The sequence below is a fragment of the Mus pahari genome, chromosome 8, assembly GCF_900095145.1.
Source record: "Mus pahari chromosome 8, PAHARI_EIJ_v1.1, whole genome shotgun sequence".
Lineage (NCBI taxonomy): Eukaryota > Metazoa > Chordata > Mammalia > Rodentia > Muridae > Mus > Mus pahari.
In genome coordinates this window covers 15,018,661-15,039,013 of record NC_034597.1, presented here as the reverse complement: position 1 = coordinate 15,039,013, position 20,353 = coordinate 15,018,661, and the positions used below count along the sequence as shown (strand labels likewise).

Below are 20,353 nucleotides of genomic sequence, written 5' to 3'. Positions count from 1 at the left end.
TTTTTTTTTTTTAGCATAGTTTTTCAATAATGCAATCTCTAAGACAGTGCTGCTGAAAGTGTAATGCTAACCTGTTCATGTTCTTCTCTGTGGTTGTAGTCGCTGTCATGTGTTTGTGTTTATACTTGTGTGTGTGTGTGTGTGTGTGTGTGTGTGTGTGTGCCTGTGTGTTTGTGTTGTTTGGCACTCTTTCCAATGTCAGATCTTCTGTGATTTTATTTTGTAGTAGATGTGAATAGAGGTGGCTTCCTGTCAGTTTGGTATTATTGACATGATCCAACTGCGAGAAGTTATTGCAACACTATGCATCTTCAAAGGTCCACAGTGGTTGCACCTCTGCTGTTGGCTTTTGGCCTTGGGTCCTTTTACTTTGTGGTTAAGGCATGTTGTGATATAGGCATGACTCGTCTTAAAGTGTACCAGAAAGTATGGCTTGCTCCCAGAACTACATCCAGTGCTATCTTTCCTAGATCAGCTCTCTCTATTCTCTCTCATGTAGTTAGTCTTTTTTTGTAACATAAAACAATATACTGAAATTTAAGACGATTGATAGACACTCAGGCTAAACCAGATCTTGCCAATATTGTTGTGGACCACAGTGATATGGCCATTTGAGTTTGGCCAACTGGGAGCAACCTTGATTATGGTGTCTCTGTATGTAAATGGACTAGATCTATGCATATTGAAGCATGGAATACACAAACTGTGTCTTCTACACATATTCTAATGGAAATGCATGTGTCTAGTTGTGTGGGACTCCAACAGCACTTATTGTAAAGCCCAGAAGAAATGGAAAATTCAAGGGAGGTGATAAGGTTTGAGATTTTTTTTTCCCCTAAGATATGTTATGATACAGCTCAAGCTGTATTGCAGTTGAACTTCCTGAGAGGGGACACAAATTGGTCCAAATGAAGTTCCTGCTGACAGTAATTATATATGCCCATGACTGATCAGAGATATCTCTTCCCAGTGGTGTGATTCATCTGGACATAGCATGGACTGAATTCCTCAATGGCTTGGATTTGCTTACTCTGTTTAATGAAGTCCCATTAGCTTGCTAGACACAGCTAGGATTACAGTGTTTTCAAGTATAAACTATACCCTCATGGAAGTTGTGATATTTTCTTAATTGTTTGGGGAATGGTACACGATGCCTTAAGGGGGTGGGGGGTTGGGACATAGGCATACTTGTACACACACACACACACACACACACACACACACACACACACACCTATTTATCCATGGTGGATTACAGTCTCCTTTAAGGTATCTCCTTTAGTTGAATTACCAATCATTGGTCATCTCCTCAAATAGTAAGGTTTAGGAAGATTTAAGGAAGGGCAACTAAATACTCTACAGCCATTGGACCTTAAATATTAGAGAGGGGGAAAAAGAAGATTTCTCCCTAACCTAGTCCAGATTTTCCAACCTGCCCCAAGTTCATGCATGGGATAGCCAATGAAATAGATGGCAAGGTAGTATCTCTCTTAGGACCCAGTTACAGATATCCACTGTTGAGTAGAGCCCATTCCATGTCTATGTGTTCTGCAATCAGAAACATGAGGTTTCAGTTCTAAGTGAGTTGTGCTTTCAGTATGGAAACCAATTGCTCCAGCTGCCTAAGTGATTCACTGTTGACATATTTGCATATTTGCATATTTACACTTTGTGCCTGTGGGGAACTCGTTAGCTTGATGGTCAATCCACAGAACTTGTGGTCACTCCTTTGATCAGCCTGACCGATGAGAACTGCAGTTTGGGTTTTTTAAAAGAACAAAGTTGCTGCTTTCATTTACTTGAGAGGAAAAGAGAAACTTTGAGAACTGTGGCCAATGACTATGACACAGGCTTTTCAGTCATTCTACAGCTCTGGAAAGCACCAAGAGTATGTAGGAATCTAAGCTCTACTATGAGAAATTCACAAGTAAATAGCAGGATCCTGTTTCTCAGTCTTTTAATCAACAGTGGTTCCTTATACCTTATAGAAAGTGTATGTTTTGCTCTTAAAGAGGGTATTTAATCAAAAACTCAGCCTAGCTGCAGAACTAGAAAAGGCAATGAGCAAAAACTTTTGGAGAAGGGACCATATAAGCCCTGTATGGCCAGCTGTCCCTAGGCATTTTCAATTAAAATCAGCAAGGTCATGGTAAAAAGAAGATAATTTATACCTTTCTCCAAATGAGGAAATGTCTTCTCCTGCCAAGATGTCCTTGTTGGAATTTTGTTAATGGATATATGGGAAAGGAAGCCTCTTGACAGGACCCTGCTCTTAGAGTCACATCTTGAGTTTTATCTCTGATAAGCTCGTGATTTAGACCAAATTGGAGCCAGAGAACTGATTGAAAATGATGTTTGAGGAGGAGGAGTTTTGGCATCCCCTAAGAACAAAACAAACTTTGACATTGAACAACCCCCAGAGCTCCCAGGGACTAAACCACCAACCAAAGAGTACACATGGTAGGACTCATGACTCCAGCTGTATATGTAGCAGAGGCGATGGGAGGAGAGGCCCTTGGTCCTGTGAAGGTTCTATGCACCACTGTAGGGGAATACCAGGGCCAGGAAGAAAGAGCGGGTGGGTTGGTGAGCATGGGGAAAGGGAGGAGAATAGAGGGAGTAGGTTTTCGGAGGGGAAACCAGGTAAGATGATAACATTTGAAATGTAAATAAAGAAAATATCCAATAAAGTAAAAAAAAAAATCAGAGGTATTTGGAAAGATTTTAACATATTCTCAGTAGGTCAATAGCAAACTTCTCCTTTCATTGGGAGAAGAAAATGTTATCCTTGCCTAGAATTCTTATCTATGTTTCCAAGAAGGGGGCAGGGCTAGTATTTTATTTAAACGTTTTAGATTTTGAATGTAGATAACAGTTGTGACATCTGAAATGCTAAACTCAGTAATGTATTTCTCCAAAGAGTCTTTGAAGCTCACAACCTACACAGGAAACATCTCATGTCGTAGACCCCTGGAATCACAGGCCTGCTCCTCACCACCCTTAGAACTAAATCTAACCTATCTGGCACAAAGTTCCTTGTGATCGTGGACTTCTTCCATTCACCTCAAGGGCTGGCCTCATTCTTTTGAATCTTCCAGTTCCCCAAGACGATCTCAGCCTAATACTTCAAATGGATATAACTTTAATCTTAGTCTGTCCATCGGGAACATGAGGGAATTCTGAGACAGTGAGCCATCTATCTCTTGCACATCACTATAAAACTCAAGAAATGGGACTGACTCTATGTTTAACCCAAAGTTAATTTACAGTAGCCACTTTCCAGATGTTGTATAGAGACCACATGTTCACGAGAGATCAATTAGCACTGAAGACAAAATGGCGAGCAGGCTGGTGAAGCTGCGACAGCTTGTTTACTCTCACTTTTTCAACCACTGGCTGATATTTATAGAAACCAAAGATTAAGGGTATAATGTATCCTTAACACATAAGCATATGCCTTTATTCTCTTAGAAACGTTGCCACCCAGGGGTTACATATAGCATTTCCTGGATTAGGAGAGAGTGAGACTTAGCTGCCTCCAAATGACCAGAGCCAGGACCCAATAGTTTCTGGATGATGCACGCACCTTAGTACTTCACTTACATTGCTAGAGAGCCTGAGACTTGCATACCCAGTGACCTGCTCCAGCACCAAGCAAGCCCTCTCCAGAGCACTGACTCAGTTCAAAGGCATTTGAAAACCACAGTACATTCCCTTGATGTGCATTCTCTAGACTTCAAATCCCGGGATGGCACTGACCTGCATTCTCTAGACTGTCAATTCCGGGATGTCACACTCTAGACCAAATTCTTGCTCAGTGTACCTAAAGAACGAAGGAAATAAAAAGAAGCCTCTCTTGATGGGAACCTTGAGATCACTGCAACTCATAATAGCACTGTGGGCTGCATTGATGGGGTACAGATAATGGGGCACAAAGCGTGAGGGAAGGAAACGGAGGTCTTCAGGCATACATGTCACCAATACAATGCCTGTCACATTTTATCTTTCAGATTCTGTTGTGCAAATCATGATAGGACCCCACCCACCTACCCACCCAAAACCTGGGAAGCCTCCCATTCTTATGTGAGTTTTTAGCAAAATGGAGACTTCCCTGACTTTTAAGAATATACTTTCAAGTCTCCAGAAGTGTGTGGGATTTTTTTTTTAAATAGATGAAGTCATGTGTTATTCTATCATGTACAGTTTTTTTTTAAAAAAAGAACCCTATAACTTCATCTCACAGGTTATTTTTTTTTAATAAGAAACACAGTGTTCCAGTCCATCAAGCCAGGAGACCTCTGATGAAATACAATGTACTTGGGCACTTTTGAAAGAATAAAATGACAATAACCATAAATGAAAAGTATTGAGTCATTTTAACATTACTCTACTTAGTTCTTTGACCAAATGCTATTAGCGTCACCACTCCTTTTTTTTTAGGGAAGAGCATTATGCTCTAGGTTCAGGGACTGGCCCAAAGTTACCACCTGCATGCTAGAACATGGACCTTACTTCTGATTTCAGAGGCAGTCACATAGGAACTGCTTTTCAGGAAAGTGGGATGAAAATGTACATCTAAAATGCCTTATTTAACTGACTTGAAAAGGAAATCAATATAAACTGTATAGTCTCACATACACTTTCAGGAACACAAATACAAAGCTTTTATATGTATTTATCTGTAAAAAGAATTGTATAATCTCACACCTCATCCCCTCATGATTGTGCTAAATCAGAGGGCTTGTGATATAAAAGTGGGGGTTGGCAGAGGGATAATTCATTATAAGGTCTTTTTGTAAAAACCTCTGCCTTTTGCAATGTATCATTAGTGCAGACTAGCCGGGCCATTAGAGTGGGCTTATGGTTCCTGATTCAGAAGGCACCTCATTGCTGCTGGGGATTCTGGTATAGAGCAGTGAACTCTTCGCACTCTGTTATTATTTAGTGTTAATAACAGCAATGGCACAAGCCCTGTTTCCTGCTATCAGGTCTTGTTACAGCTGATGGTGGATGCTCCTGCAACCACAAACAGTGATTTCCGCAGTAATGATCTGATCGCAGTTCTCCCACCAGGACAGTAGTTTTCCTGGGCCCTCCCTGTTTTGCTGTAGATAGAGGACTCCTTCCGCATCAGTAGGGTTTTTTTTTTTTTTTTCTAGAATGGTCTTACCACTAGACAAAGATCACATGTTAATTACTACCCTTCATTTTGCTTTGGGTAGCTAGGGGATCTTTTAGCTTGAGCCCAAATATCTCTTCCCTTACTCACCAGCTTTTTAGATCAAAGGATATTCCCATTGTCTTTTACTTCAAGTTGCTAAATTCAACATCTGTCAAGCTCAAAGCCTGCACAAGACAGTCTAGTATTCTGTTTTTGGTCTACAGGAACTTGTTTGCTTCTCTCATTTGCTAGGTTAGGATGCATTTATCTGTACTGCTATCCCAAGCATACGTTGCTCAGCTAATCTATTTCTGGCACTAGGAGGGCAGTGTATATTTCATTTCATTCCCCTCCCTTCAAGACAAGGTAGTTGTTTTGATTCTTTCTTTTCTTTTTTTTTTTTTTTAAGAGATAATTTTTATTTGTCTTTAAAACACCGTGTGACCCAATGAAGGAATGCCACCTTTATTTCTTATTCACACAACCCATGCAGTTTTATAAAAGCAGACTGGAGTCACTGAGGCTATCCAACAGATGGTAGCTTTCTTTATAACTGTATATAGATCAGGTTCTTTATGCAGTCTACTTTGATGTCCTTATCAGGGTTCCAAAAGATGTATAGTTTCCTTCTACATTACATATAATATAGGTGTCTTGTACCATTCCCCATGGAAATATGTGGTATGTATATTTGTATGTTCCTGCATCCATATAGGGGTCCCATCAATGCTATATCATCTAAGGGAGAATGGGTGTGTGTAGAGCTTCATGAGGCCGACAGTGTCTCAACACTGGCCATCAAAATCAGTTTCAGAATGGGGTACCTCCTGAAGAACTGTGCTCACAGTCAGGGGTATCTTGGGGCAGCTAAACAACTCTGTTAAGCAAGCCCAGACCCTAAGGCCCAGATCTGCTTTGATTTTCCTGACTTGGAGTGTATCACCTGGAGCTAAAGGATGCCATGATTGAACTAGATGTGTGGGCCAATGAAGATCAGTCACTCAGAAAAAAAAAAAAAAAAGCTGGGGACACAAGGGAAGCATTAGAGTAGTGGGGCCCCTATGAAAACAGCAGGGTGGTGTTATCATCAAGGTTTTATCCTGAACGTGAGCTCATGCTTGTGCCTTCTTTGTTTGTTTCTGTTCACGGAGCAGAATATTAATTAACCCTGGGAACCACCTTAAGATCCAAGAAGGTACTTTAGGATTTTTCATCGCAAGTGATGCCAAAGAAGTTAAAAGGTAAGAGTTTATTTTCATCTACTTTTCTTTCTGGTCCAGCCAGGCACCTTGATGTACCAACCCCCTCGTGCTCACATGTCCAGAACTATTGCAGCCCCTTCCTTGAGCAATCTCTGCACATAGCCAGTATCTGTCTTCAAATTAGAATATTGAAGTTTTAGAATCAAGACAACTAGTTACCTGCTCTCCCGTCTTACAAGGAAGGTAACTGAAGCCCATAGAACATAAGTGACTTCGGGTCCTTCTGATTCTGAAGAGGATTCACGAGACATAGAGGATAATCTCTTGTCTGAGGTTATTTTCTTAACACTATCTGGGTAAACTATCTCTGAATATTTCAAATCTTCTGTAAGTGCCGAGTAGAATTCCCAACAGTTTGGATTAATTTCTGATGGAACATTAAACTCCCCCCTATTTGTGTTTGCAACTTTCTAAGCCGTGGCTAAAATTGTCAGCCTTGATTGTGAAGCATCTATGTGTTCAGTGTGAGGCTCAACGTTTTATGAAATTTTTATTAGTGTCTTCATTCCTGTTTAAGCAGCTTAGGGAATCATAGGGCTTTGCATATCAGTATGGACTGTCGTTATATGTGATTCCACTCTGCCCATTTGAAACGTTCACTCTGGGAGACAAGCAAGTCCAACAGGTTACTCTGCCAAACAACTGTGTTGCGTATTTTAAGTAAACACTGACTAGGAGGGTCTTCACCTCTCTGTGGATGCCTGCTCTCTTCTATCGAGTTTCCATTCACAGCCAGACCTGTGCTAGGTGTGTTTTATTCTATACGCTAACCCTCAAAAATAACTCCGGAAGAGAAGTCAATCTTGCAAAGTGCTCAGACCTTTGGCTTTCTCATCTATACAAAGACAACATGCTCTTATGAGAGCCTACATGCACCATTGCCAATATCCCCTTAGGAGAACTTACTATCCACTGTCACTGATTTGGGTACTAATGGGTTTCTTTATGTTTGTGTCCTTATCCAGTTGCCTGTAGCCTGGCATGTTTCTTTCTTTTTAAAATTTATTTATTTATTTTTATTCTGTGTGAATTAGCATTTATCCTGCATGTGTGTCTGTGTGTGGATGTTGGATACCCTGGAGCTGGAGTCACAGATAGTTGTGAGCTTCTGCCTGGGTGCTGAGAATTGAACCCAGATCCTGTGGAAGAGAAGTCAGTGCTCCTGTCTGCCAAACCATCCCTCCAGCCCTACAAGTTTCCTCTTTATCTAGGAGGAGCTAAAGCATGGCTTGGTTTACCAGCTTGTGCAAAATAATAGTATTACCAAGAAACAACAGGATGTATTTGCAGGCTCTTGCTGTGCCAGGATACAACAATGATAGTTGACAAAGCCAGGCTTATGAATTTCTTTCTTCCTATTCAACTGTAGTAAATGGGGCCATACTAGTTTAAAAAGCTTACAGGGAAAAGGAGCACATAGGGTTGAGGGCTTTATTTTTTTCCATCTGAGATCTCTAATAAGTTTACTCCTGCAAATTGGAGGATGATTGACATTGCGAAATTATATGGGAGAAACACATCTCTAACCATTTCATGGGTAGAATATCCCGAGACAGGAGTTTATCAGGACTATCCTAAATGGAAGTTTGGGTGAGAAAGGGAAGTGGGGTGTCTGAGAGAGCACCACCCCCAGGGGCTCTGGAATAGTTATGTCCTTGTCCAGATATGGGGCACAGAAGCCTGATGTGGCATCTCTGCCCGAAGCATGGTAAGCAGGGAGCACAGCTGACCATACATCATGCACACCTCCCAAACAGCAGGTTCGACCTGAGCTCCCGTTTGTGTAATTCTATTTCCTATTGCGTCTCTCGCTAATGAATGTCACAAATACCAGGCAGTCTGGGAAACAAATTACCTCCTATATTAGGGAATATAATATGTCTCGTTTCCGTGCTTTATGGTGTTCACAAATACATGCTGACACCATCAGCTACAACTCCAGCCTATAATTCTCCATGGTGTGCGATGTGTCAGAGCAAATGTTGTCAGTTAGGGGGATTTCAAATAGATGAAGAATATAGAAAACTTTAGAGAGGACATTGGAAATTTGAATAAAACTAAACAAGTTTTGTTTTTTGTTTCTTTTTAAAGAGAAATAGATTATGATGATTTCTTATTGGGTCTTCACCCTCTGCTATGGCTGAAGAAACATGCGCGCACGCGTACATACACAGGCCCACACCCACAAGAAGTTAGTGAAATCTGGGTCATAAAGAATTTGAGGTGCAAGGCTTAGAGAAAGAGGAGTGAACCCCTGTAATCCCATGAGGGGCCTACTCTGGGATGAGTATTTATTTGGTCACATGCTTTTAATTTGCTGTTCCTAAATACTTGTCTTTTAAAATAACTTTGGAACACAATCTGGTGTCTCTCTTACCTTCTTTAGCAGATACATATTTTGTTTGAGTTATAATTAAAAATAATAGATTAGTTGCCAAGTTAAAAGAAATTGTCTGCTTTTATATGAACATTTATATTCCTGTTTTCTTCTGAAAACATGAACTACCCTAACCTGGGAATCATTCTCAAATTCACTCACTCACTCACTCACTCACTCACTCACTCACTCACTCACTCACTCATCTGTTTGCTTACTTACTCATCCATTTGCTCGCTCACTCACTCACTCACTCACTCACTCATCCGTTCATTCATTCACTCACTCATCCATTCACTCATTTACTTACTCACTCATTCATTCATCCATTCACTCATTTACTCACTCACTCACTCATTCATTCGTCCATTCACTCATTTACTCACTCATTCATTCATCCATTCACTCACTCACACACTTGCACACTCATCCATTCACTCACTCACTCAAGTTTAGGGAGATGCTGGCAGATCGTGGAGGTAGAGTCATGTGACTCCATTTGGGGAGCCTGTAGTATGTAATCATGAACTTTGTAGAAATGAAGGAGGAGTAGGAATCACAGCTGAAGCCTAGACCTGGCGCATGAACCATGAGAGCGGCAGAGATGATGATACCTCTCGCTGAGATGGGAAAAACCAGAGGAAGATGGAGGTGGTAGGAAACGAGGGCTTCTATCTGGGCCACAGCAATTGGAAGGTTGGTCCTAAACATACCATGGAGTCATTATAAAGGCAGGTACATCCAAGAGTCTGGAGTTCAGGAGAAAAGAGAGCGGTAGGTATCAATATGGAGCCACATTGATAGGGGTTCGTGGCAAGGAGCAGATGACCCAGTTCAGTGGAAAACAAGAGCAAAGGTTTATAAAGGGGGTCATATAAACTTGTGGACAGCAAGATGATTAAAATCAGTGAGAGACAGCCAAGCATCTCACAGGCAGCTACAGATGAGAGCAGCTTTTAGCATGGAACCTGGGGGGGGGGGGGAAACGGAGTGGGAGTAGTGACTGCTCACTCCTTTGCCCTCCAATGGAGAAATGCTAATGCCGCTTGCTGTTCCACAACCTGCTAAAGAGCCAACTCATCCTTTCCCACGTCCAGTCACCTCTGACTCTTACCAAGCCCAGCAGAACAGAGGACAAGGAGAGCATAAGGCCAGCCTAGCAGGATATGGAGGGCATCTTTGTGTTGTGTGAGGATGCCAGTTGTTTTGGAGTGAGAAGACGAGCAGCAGGAGAAGAGAGGAGACACCAGGAGTGAGGAAAGGCTCCTGGTATCAACAGTCACGGATTTCAACTGGGACCTATGGGATTTTGTTTCGGGGGTCACTGAGTTTACAAGGACACGTGTGTAGCTCTACTAGAAGGGCATTGCCAAGAGAATGTGGTGGAGGCTTCCGTGAGTGAGGCAGCTCCCAAAGAATGGCCACTCAGCAAAACTCAACTTGAGGCTTGAAGAATCTTCCTCTTTAATCTGAAGAATGCATGGACACCTTTAGCTCATTACTCGCCTCCCTCATTAGCCTCATCTGTCTGAATGGAAGCAGCCATTTGGCTAAGTGAAAGAAGCCAGTCAGAGAAAGACAAACACTGCATAATCTCACTTTATATGGGAAACCTTATAAAGTCAAGTCCATAGAAGCACAGGGTAGACTGGTTGGTTCCAAAAAGCTGGGGCACAGACACCTCAGAGGATAAGGGTCAAGGGACAGAAAACATTAATTTAAGCAAGAAGGTAAATGCGAGAGATCATTGTAGAATGCCATGGCTATAGTTGGTTTAAAATAGTTATTTTTGCATTTACTTATTTATTTGTGTTGAATAGATGTGAGAATGTGCTCACCTTGAAGGAAGGTGAGAGGACAGCTTTTTTCCTTCTGCCACATGGGGCCCAGGGATCAAACTCAAGTTGTTAGATTTGGCATCAACTGCTATTTCCTGCTGAGTCACCTCCCTGGCCCATAGGTGGTGGTGGCTGTTTTTAAGATAATGTATTGGGTTCATGAAAATTGCTTTTTAGCAATTTTTCCTTTCAGGTATATTTTAAAGGCTCTCACCTCACATACAAAGTAACAACTAGATGAGAGAAAATGTGTAGCCTTGCTTGATTTAGCCACTCTGAAACAGAATTTCAAAACAGCACATTGTACATCTCAAACATACATAGTCAGGTAAAAGTAAAATGCTTAATATAAAGAATTGGGCTTTAGTTCCTTTAGACTCATCTCTCCATCTCTTCAGAGGAACACATGCAAGATTTTTGGCTCCTGGACTTGAATCTAGATTCTGCCATTTAGCAGTGTGACCTTGAGCAGGCCATTTAATCTCTCCCTGTTTCAGTTTTCTTATCTGTAAAACAGAGGTAATAATTAAGCTTCTTTCAAAGGGTTGGCTGAAGATCGAATATGTTAGTGCTTCTGACATGCTGAGAGCAGCACCCGGCCTAGAGTCTGTACCCTGTAAGAGTTATTACTGCTGCACTGCTGTCACTCAGGATAGCGTCTAATGGAAAGAAGATGGCCAGAGGAAGTAGATGCGAACTTACTTGCCCCAAGTAAGGGGACGCCTCTTCTTGTCCCTCCTGTTTTGAGGCAGACCACCACTGCAGTGCCTTGTAGGGCCAACAGCTGCCTTCCCTGATTTTGCAGAGTATATGCCATCTGACATGGAAAGGAGTGGTGATGGAACCTCTTCAATCAAAAGAGCTTTGGGCTTGCTGTAGAAATGCAAACCCTGTGGAAAACATAAAAGAACCTAGAATCGTGTTTATTTCTTTAGCCTCCATCGAGAAATGGCCCTGTTTATTCCTGGCACTCAATTTCATGTTGGGAGTGGTAAAGGCGTTAAGTCCAGGATTTTGTTGGTTCCTGGATCCAAAGGGTTGGAAGGTTGTTCCAGTAAATTTTATTACCTCCCCGGTACAGATGCTTCTCTACTTAGGATGGGTTTACATCCCAATAAACCATCATAATTTGAAAAGAGCTCACGCCAAAAATGCGTGTAACCTACTGAACATCACACCTTATCCCAGACTGGCTAATATATTCAAGTGCTTCAAATTAGCCTATAATTGGGCAGACCCATCTAACACGAAGCATGGTTAATATATTTACAGAACGTTGAGTATCTTCTATCACCTATTGACTCCTGTGTTGAAAGTTAATAACAGAGTGGTTTTATGGCCCTGCCTCTGCACCATCTCAAGTAGAAGGGCACAAACCACCTGCCAGGTCCCCAGGTTATTCCTCTGGGTACTATTGCTGAGAAGTGCTCAGGTCATCTTAGTTCTTCTTATCCAAAGTATCTTTGGTACAACCAAAGTTCACATTGAAGTCTCAGATTGACACTAAAGTCACATTAGGGGACATTGTCATTGTTACGGAACGCTTCTTCTTCCAGCCCATTCAACCCAACCTTTCTCCTCTTATCCCATTCCAGTGGTTACCTGAGTCTTACACCATAAAGAGAACAAAACTTTTATCTGTTATATATGCTCAGAGGAAGCTATAATGGGAATGGATCTATTCAGTTTTGGAATGAAATGGGCTTTGAATCTCAGGAGAGAGTTGACAGGAACCACTGCACTCTTGTTTCTGTAGTCCCTCCTCCCTCCAGTGAGTCTCAAACCTTTCTTATTTTAGTTAATAAGAAATGGTGCTTTCGAAGTGACAAAGGTAATATTTATGTCTGACTGAGGGTCGTCATCCTTGTGCCCCTTAATATGTATTCAACTAGACTGTTGGGATTTCAGAATTGTTTTTAAAGTACACTCCAAAGACTCAGGGATGGTTGACCATGTGTTCCAAGGGCCAGTACTCAGTGCTGTTCTCAGAAACAACAGTCACAGACCCAGTATGTGACACCAGCAGGACCTTTCTCCCCATTCCTTTGCAAAGTTTATAAAACGAAGCACCAGCTCCAATCACAGAATCCTGAGTTTGAAATGCGTAGTCTTACAACAAACATTTCCGTCTGCAGATGTCTAAACTTTTCAAAAGATGAAAGGAAATTAGGGCTGGCATGTTTCATTAATTTGGCACCACCTCGGGGGAAACGTGGTACTCATTTTACTTGGGTGGATTATGAGATGTGTCAGGTTTTCCATTCTCTTTCTCCAGGGCATTTTTTTACTGCAAGGCCTGTCATGATGACGTCACAGATCCCAAAAGAATTAAAAAATGTGGCTGCAGGCGGCGTAAGTAGTGTTTCTTTCTCCCTCCCCGCCCTGTTTCCCTTCACCACCCCTCAATTCCTTTTTCCTTCTCCTTTTGCTATTAGAAGGACATTAAACACCAAGTGCTCTCTTGAATGTATTTATGTATGGTACCCAGAAGTTTAAAGAACCATGAAAAGAGATACCTGTCCTTGCTTCAAGCAGAAGATGAAAAAAGAAAAACAAAATCACAGTCAGTGCCTGGGTCTAGTACCTATTGCCCACCTCTCTAGAAGTAGATATCTCTGGCCTACACAGTTAAGCATCATGGGTAAAATGGAGGATCCCTACAGCTGTGGAAGAGGGAATGTTTTTTTAATACCAGGATTTCTAGTAGCTAGGTGGTCCCTAAGTATAGACTGTACATAAACCTAATAGGAAAATGAGTCTCAAAACCTAGTCTAATCTCGAAATAAAAGCACTGGGCTGCTTTCAGTTAGGATTCTTGTAGGTTCAGATTTAGATCACTCCCAAACACAAAACTAGTACTCCCAATAAAGCAATCAGCCACCAATGTTCAAAAGGCCATCCCTCATGTCATTAACCTCAACATGCCCCTACATAAGGCACATTGCTTTATGGGGCGAACTGTTCTGATCTCAGAAGGTCCCTGCATAGTCTGTCTCAGTTTTCTTCTACCAAAGCTTTCCTAGGGACCCTCAGTGACGACTCAGGTCTGTCCATAGACAACACGCTGTAAAGCGGATCTTGCTTTGGGGAGAGCCAACCTTTTGCAGCAATTAGAACACATACCCTGGAAGAGATTGTTCTAAACATTAGAGAAAAATGAATGAAGTGATACCTCCCCTTCGTTGATGACTTGAGGTTCTAAAAGTCCCTCCTGATGGTTGCTTTGGTTCCTCTCCATAACCCTACATAATTAGCAGGGGCATATTTAATCAACTTAGAGAAACAACAACCCTGCCGTTTAGTGAGAGGTTGAAATTGCTGATAGCCATGCAGTCAGCCATCATAGATTCAAGTCCCCTGAGGCCTAACTTGGTGCTGTGTTCTGAGGACCCTGACCTTTCTGACAAGAGCAAGGATAACCTTGAGTTAAATGGGTAGGAAGAGAGTTATGGAAGATCACCCCCATAAAATACATTTTTTACAAGGAGAAATTAGTCAAAGGCCACCATTTCTTCTAGGATATGCCACCCAAGGCTCTTGTCACTGAGCTGCTTGAGGGGAACGTGTTAAACCAGTAAGATATAAAGATGGTACCACCTAAACATTAATAAGTTGGTATCTTGGGAAATACCAATGGGCAGTACTTGGTCTAGCGAAGTTCCTGTAGAAATCCTCTCAGATACCGTTTCGTATACCAGCTGAGGCCAACTTCTTAACATGTATAGTCTGCTTCCCCCAGACAGAAGCCCCAGAACAAATTCCTGATTCTCTCAACCCGCAAGGAACAGCACGTGAATATGAAGAAAGGACAACATGAGCTCAACTGCCAGGCTCCAGGCTTCACTCAGCCTTCTTACCATGTGTCTGAGAACTTGGAAACCCACCAGGCTTCCTCAGAGTCATTTACTTCAGAAGGAAGAGGGCATCCTGAGAGTAGATTTAAACAAGGGGAGCACCAGAGCAAGATGGCGAGCTCCATAAGGAAACTCGCACAGTGGTGATGGGGGCAAAATGACTAGGGGCATGCTGAGGTCAATAATCCATGCGAGGGAGTTTTTATAAGCAAGCTCATCCTTTGGGAGCCTTAGTGAAGTGGCGAGACTATGGGCTACTATTTGAACAGCTGTTCAATGTGCTTGTGAGTAACCTCTTCATGAGGTTCTCTTCTTGGGGCCAATGATGGAATGCTGAATGAGATTCCTTCCAACCAAAGATATCTAGCAAAGATAGATAAACCCATATCATCTTGCCAAATATATAAATTCATAGGGGCCCACTCGCTAAGAAGAGAACAAGGACTGTCTGAGGAGATGAGGGCTCTTACTGGAGAGCTACTGCTTCATAATTTGGTGGGTCCTTTGGGAGGTGATAGTGGAGATGAGATATGGGTGGAGGAAGAGCAAGGGAATGAACTGAAAATTAAGGAGCCATTTGCAGTGTTTTGAGGATGGATAGAAGGCTGCTGGGGTCTACTGAACTGGAGCGAGATGTACAAAGTGGGATCACATAGGAAGGCAGAGAAGATGCCTCCATGCTGAATTTCAGTCCTCTGCCTGAAAACTGCCAGGTGATTTTGGGAAAGCAGATGGCCTCATCAGGTCTCAGATTAAAGGATCCCCTTTGCATCTGGATGGAGAGTTCACTCAGGAAGACAGAATGGAAGAGGAAAGTTGAGGAGTGAACTTCTCTCACTCTCTCTGAAATTATAACGTCCTTTATAGAACATTGTGGCATACCCCATTTAAAATCCTTACCAAAAAACAATTGACTTCCAGCGTATTTTTTTTTTTCCTTTTCAGGCAAGTAGACAGAAGTAAACTTGTAGCTTTCTTGTAGTGAAAATCACACTATAATTTACAGTACCTCGATTTCCTTAATTTCCCTTGTAGTAGGTTAAGCTAGTGAAATGTTTGATCTGCCATCATGCAGGAGACACAATTGCTGCAAAAGGATTGTCTCCGCCAAGCTACTCTTAAGTGTGGCAAGGCCATAGGCTGTGTGGTTAATATTTGATACCAATCAGAATTGTCCAAATGTTGTTATTCCCAATTAGAAGGCCATAGCCTGGAAGGCAGAATGCAGACATGTTTGGGAGGATTAGAATAAAATGAATAATTGAATATAAACCTCCCTATGAAGGCCAGGCACTCAAGAAATCAGAGAAAATGTTTGGCTCTAAAAAAGCTTTCACAAGAAATAGTTATCATTATCATTATATATAGGAGGATGCTAAGGTACCAGCCAGGCACCTCTTGGTGTTTAAGACTGGGAAGGACAGTTGACTCACCCAGTTATTTATCCAAACCTCTCAGTGCATCAATTCACCATGGAATAATACAGCTTGCACAAGAGCAAAACCAGTGACAGTCTCCAGACTCTGTATGTTTTCCCAACCTCTTGTCCCTACCCAGTTTCTCCTTCCCATTCCCTCCCTACCTGTTCCATTCTTTCTCATTCAATAACCTTCAATGTTTCATGTCCTTTATTGGCGAAGTATGGCGTGTGGACATTCCATTGTGGAGATCCCGTGTTGGTAGTATAGTTTAACATGTACATCTCTTTCCATGCCTTCCTAGTTCTCCATCCATTCAGGAGGAATGTCCAATCCAGATGTCTAGCCAAGGAGCAAGCTCTCAGGCGCTAGCATTTATTCATTTTCTTTTCTATGTCACAAACCTGGTCTAATGATTTATACTTTCCCTCCTCCCAGCCTCTGAAAAGTTGCCAGGGAGAGACTCCTAGGGGACAAGTCATGTCTAGATTGATGTGTGTGAAAGAATTTCCTTTAATTTCTAATCATTGACATATCTTTGATTTATTTTGTTTCCTCTTTGCTGCCTTGGAATACGGCCCCTACTCTATTTTAACTGCACCCTGGTAGTGATCTATTGTGAGTAAAATGGGTTCCAAGCAGCCCAGAGTCAGTTCTCCTGGTCTTTTCTCTAGATGAGATCCTTTTTTTTTTTTTTTTTTTTTTCCTTTCTGTACAGTTTTAGTTTCATTTTACTTTTGGTATTTGTGTTGCATGTAGCACATCATGCCCCAACTCGCTCATGCCCTACACAGTCCTTGTAGAGTAGCCAGGAACTGGAGAGTGCCCAGAGCCCACTCTCTATGCTTCCACCCATTCCCCAGCCTCCAGCAAGCTCTGGACATGGTCTTATTTTTTCATTAGAAAATAAGACCCTGACAACAGTGTGTTTCTCTTGAAGGCCTTTGCTCAGGACTTTTAAGGGACACTGGTTAGGCTAGAGTAATTACCACTCTAGCTATAGATGCTTTCTCCATTGGGGGTCATAGTCACGCTTGCCTTGGATAAACGATACTTGTTTTTTCCCTGCTACAGAGCTTGAATTCCTCTCTTGAAGGAAACACATAGGCTACATATATATTCCTGAGTTGTGATATATATATGATATGTCCTGGGGTAGCTTATATGTAAAAATGTGTATTTTTATATATAATCATAGAGATATTCCATAGAGAGAGAAAAATACAACGATCACATTATAGATGCCTCTCTGTACAAGAAGGTGCTTGCTGGAGATTTAATTGAATACTCCTTTGGGACTGTAAGTATCTGCCTTCCTGGAGTCAAGTGGTAATTATTTCCTACAGTCTACAGCATTTCCTTGCTTCCAAAACTTCTCCTTAAGTCAACACTCAGTAAATTCCTCCACAGTTCCTCTGTGAAAGTTAGGCATCCTGGAAGTGCCATGTACTTATTTCAGGGACAAAAAACCCTCTGTTAGTTAATTCAAGAAGATTACTTTTTTTCACGAATGAGCCATGTAGGAATCTAAGCGAGCTTCTAGACTTCTCTAACTTACTCAAGACATAAGATCCTTGTCATCCAACCAGATATAGTTTTTAAGGCCAGTATTTCTATGTGTAACCTACTGCTGTACTGCTCTCATGGGTACCAACCATCAACTTTGGGCCTTGGCTTACAGACATAAGACTCTCTGGAAACAGGAGACCCACTGTACAACTCATTGAATTCATTGGCTCTGGACTATGGAGGTGTATCAGCACCCAGGTCTCTCATATTCCTTTGCAGAAGAAGAAGAAGCAGCAGCAAGTTGACTACCCAAGTTCTGGTAGCCTTTACTGTTTGTAAAATGTATAATGTTCTGGGTGAAGCCAAAACAAAATAGCAACCTTCTTCAACACAACACACAGTTCTGCCCAAATTGGCTCTGCGGAAAGTATGTGGGAGCATCACTTGTAGACCCCCAGGACTTTCATACTCTAGCACTCTGAGAACTCGACGGCCACACAAAGCCAGTCAACACACAGCTCCAGAGGCAGTCTCTCTCACCTTCCCCTGCCACAGAGTGACTGTTGCAAGCCAGATCAACTAGCTGGGCATGTACTCCAGGCGGCTGACTTTAAGCTCTGTCCTTCCCTCTTTCTGATCACAGAAAGCCATGCGCATAAGACTTTTCTTCTTCTCCAAAAGGTAACAAGAGGAACTGGGTTGAGGGGAGATACCATTTCTCATTTACAGGATTTAAAATACCTTCTGATTCCTAGTGTTCCATCTAACAATATACCTCACACACAAGGGTGTTTCTTCTGTAGAGGATTTTGTTTATAATTTTGAGCCTTTGAAGAATGGCTTCATGTTAAGAAACAATGCTTCCCTTCCTTAGACTGATTTGAAAAGTGGGCTGTGGCCTAAGAAGTGTGCCTTAATTTAACGGCAATTTTTTTTCCTTTCACACTAGTCTCCTCTTACATACACTACCTTGGAGACCTAAATTATTTTCCCTCTAGCATCTGGAAACCTCCACTTTGGCCTCTTTGGCAAGGCTGCTTTTCCTCTCCCTTCCAATCCACCCCCTACCCCCAAATTAAGATTCTGCAATCGCAACTTGGCTGGCCATTGGGTTGCTGATGCTGGAGGCAGATGGCACTGCAGACAGCATGGGCTGCAACCCTTCCTTCCATTCCAGACTTGGTGCAGAAGGGCCAACCAGCAGAGGACCTGAGGCCTGATACCTGATTGCATCAGTGTGCCCCAAGGAAAGAGATGTGTCCATGCTCCATCTGCAGCAGGTTTCATTTCTTAGCAACACGACCTTTGACAACAGAGGAATAGTCGGGCAAGTGTGTCTCTGAGAAAGCCTTCCATTGTAAACATTCAACAGTAAACAGATAGCATTGATGGTGCCCATTAGGGAAGTACTTCTCTATAAATACTACTAGGAAGTCATAATGGAAGTATTGGATGAACATCCATTTTATTGTGCTGAAGAAAAGCACATGAAAGTTTTCTTCTGAAGCGATGAAACTGCTCAAATATAGTTGTCTGGTTTTTAGAGGAAGGTGCGACCCAAGACCAGACTCTTGGCACTGACATGACCTCTTCACGTCATTGGTACTGGTCCAAGAACAAGAACATTTTGTGGGCCAAAGAGAAAACGAAGTCTCGGGTGGCTTATATATTTTTCTTTCCCAGAGTTAAGTTGGCCTATGGGGGCAATTTATAGAGCATAAAGTTCCAAGAGCCCCAAGACAGAGTGACAAGTAGCCACACCAGTAGTACTCTGGCCTAGCCCCTCTCTCAGGAAGCTGCTGCAGAGCTGTGGCACGGGGACTCCATCTGCCAATACAGTTAAAGCAATGTGCTTGCAAGTTGCCAAGGATACTGTCCCGGGACCTTTCAGCCATTTGTCCTCACTGCTCCTAAACATCCACAGATTGGAGCAGCCAGTGAACTGAAATAACACCACAAGCATTTCAACTCTTAGAAAGGAGACAAGGCCCTCTTCTTGTTTGAGGAGAGATGGTCCAGCAAGGTCAGGGTTCACTCTGTTAAGGAGCTGCTCTCCCACAGCAGTCCACTAGATGTCCTCATAGACCTACTCTGCATTGCTCTCACACTATGGAAAACATTTTCACTGGTGATTTTCACTGGTGACCGGGAAGAGCAGTAGATGGCTACTAACTAAGAAAGAAACTCAGCAAACACCAGTGGAGAGAAGACTTTCTTTTCTTTTTCTTTTTTTAATGACTAGGAATACATGAGAAACTTGTGTTTTGAATAGATACTGAAGTGTTGCAAGTAGGTCTGGGAAACTCAACCTTAGGGGTTTAAAGTACCTCTCTGATACTGGAAACGAATCCTCTGACCCGAAATCGGATGTAGAAAGAAGATAGCCACCAAGAAGGTTCTGGGAATCTGTAATTCACCTGAGCCAAAGTGAAGGGTTAGGAAGTTGTAGAGTTGAGGAAGGTGACAGAGAAATAACTCTAAAATTAGGAAGTCTGTGATGTAGTGTTGATATAACTTTATTTTATAACCTAAGAATAAAATGTCCACATATTCTGGAACGCCTACTACAAGGGAGGCAAACCTTCAGCTCTTCTTTGCTAATCTTCACCATGCGTAATAATGGTCCGAGGAAATCTCTTAACTGTATATACATCCCTCAAGCCTGATGGATTGCTCCATCAGATGCAAGGTCAAAATCACCCTTCTCCTCAGCTTAGGAAACAGACCCAGAAGCACATAGGTGACAACGCATGTGACTGGGGTGGTGCAGAAGGGGGGCACACTCTTAACGGGTTGTCTTTACTCTAGACCTTGTGGTTCATGAAGGTTTGTCAATGTGTGGGGCTCAATCATTTTTAACTGTCTTTGTCTTGTCTCTGAGCCTCATGTTGATCATTCTTGCTGGTGTGTGTGTGTGTGTGTGTGTGTGTGTGT

General features: G+C 42.2%; 1 protein-coding gene across 36 annotated transcripts in view; it reads left to right on the top strand.

Moving 5' to 3' along the window:
• Kcnma1 (potassium calcium-activated channel subfamily M alpha 1) overlaps positions 1–20,353 on the top strand; it is a 710,028-nt gene that overhangs the window by 560,315 nt on the left and 129,360 nt on the right. For 23 of the 36 annotated variants that reach the window (XM_021202806.2, XM_021202805.2, XM_021202812.2 and 20 more), the window contains 3 exons: positions 6,316–6,402; positions 12,914–12,990; positions 16,520–16,528. In XM_021202806.2, coding sequence (XP_021058465.1) covers positions 6,316–6,402; positions 12,914–12,990; positions 16,520–16,528 — 173 coding nt within the window. The remainder of the gene's footprint in view (positions 1–6,315; positions 6,403–12,913; positions 12,991–16,519; positions 16,529–20,353) is intronic. The other 13 variants (XM_021202810.2, XM_021202821.2, XM_021202818.2 and 10 more) reach the window with 1 other exon arrangement.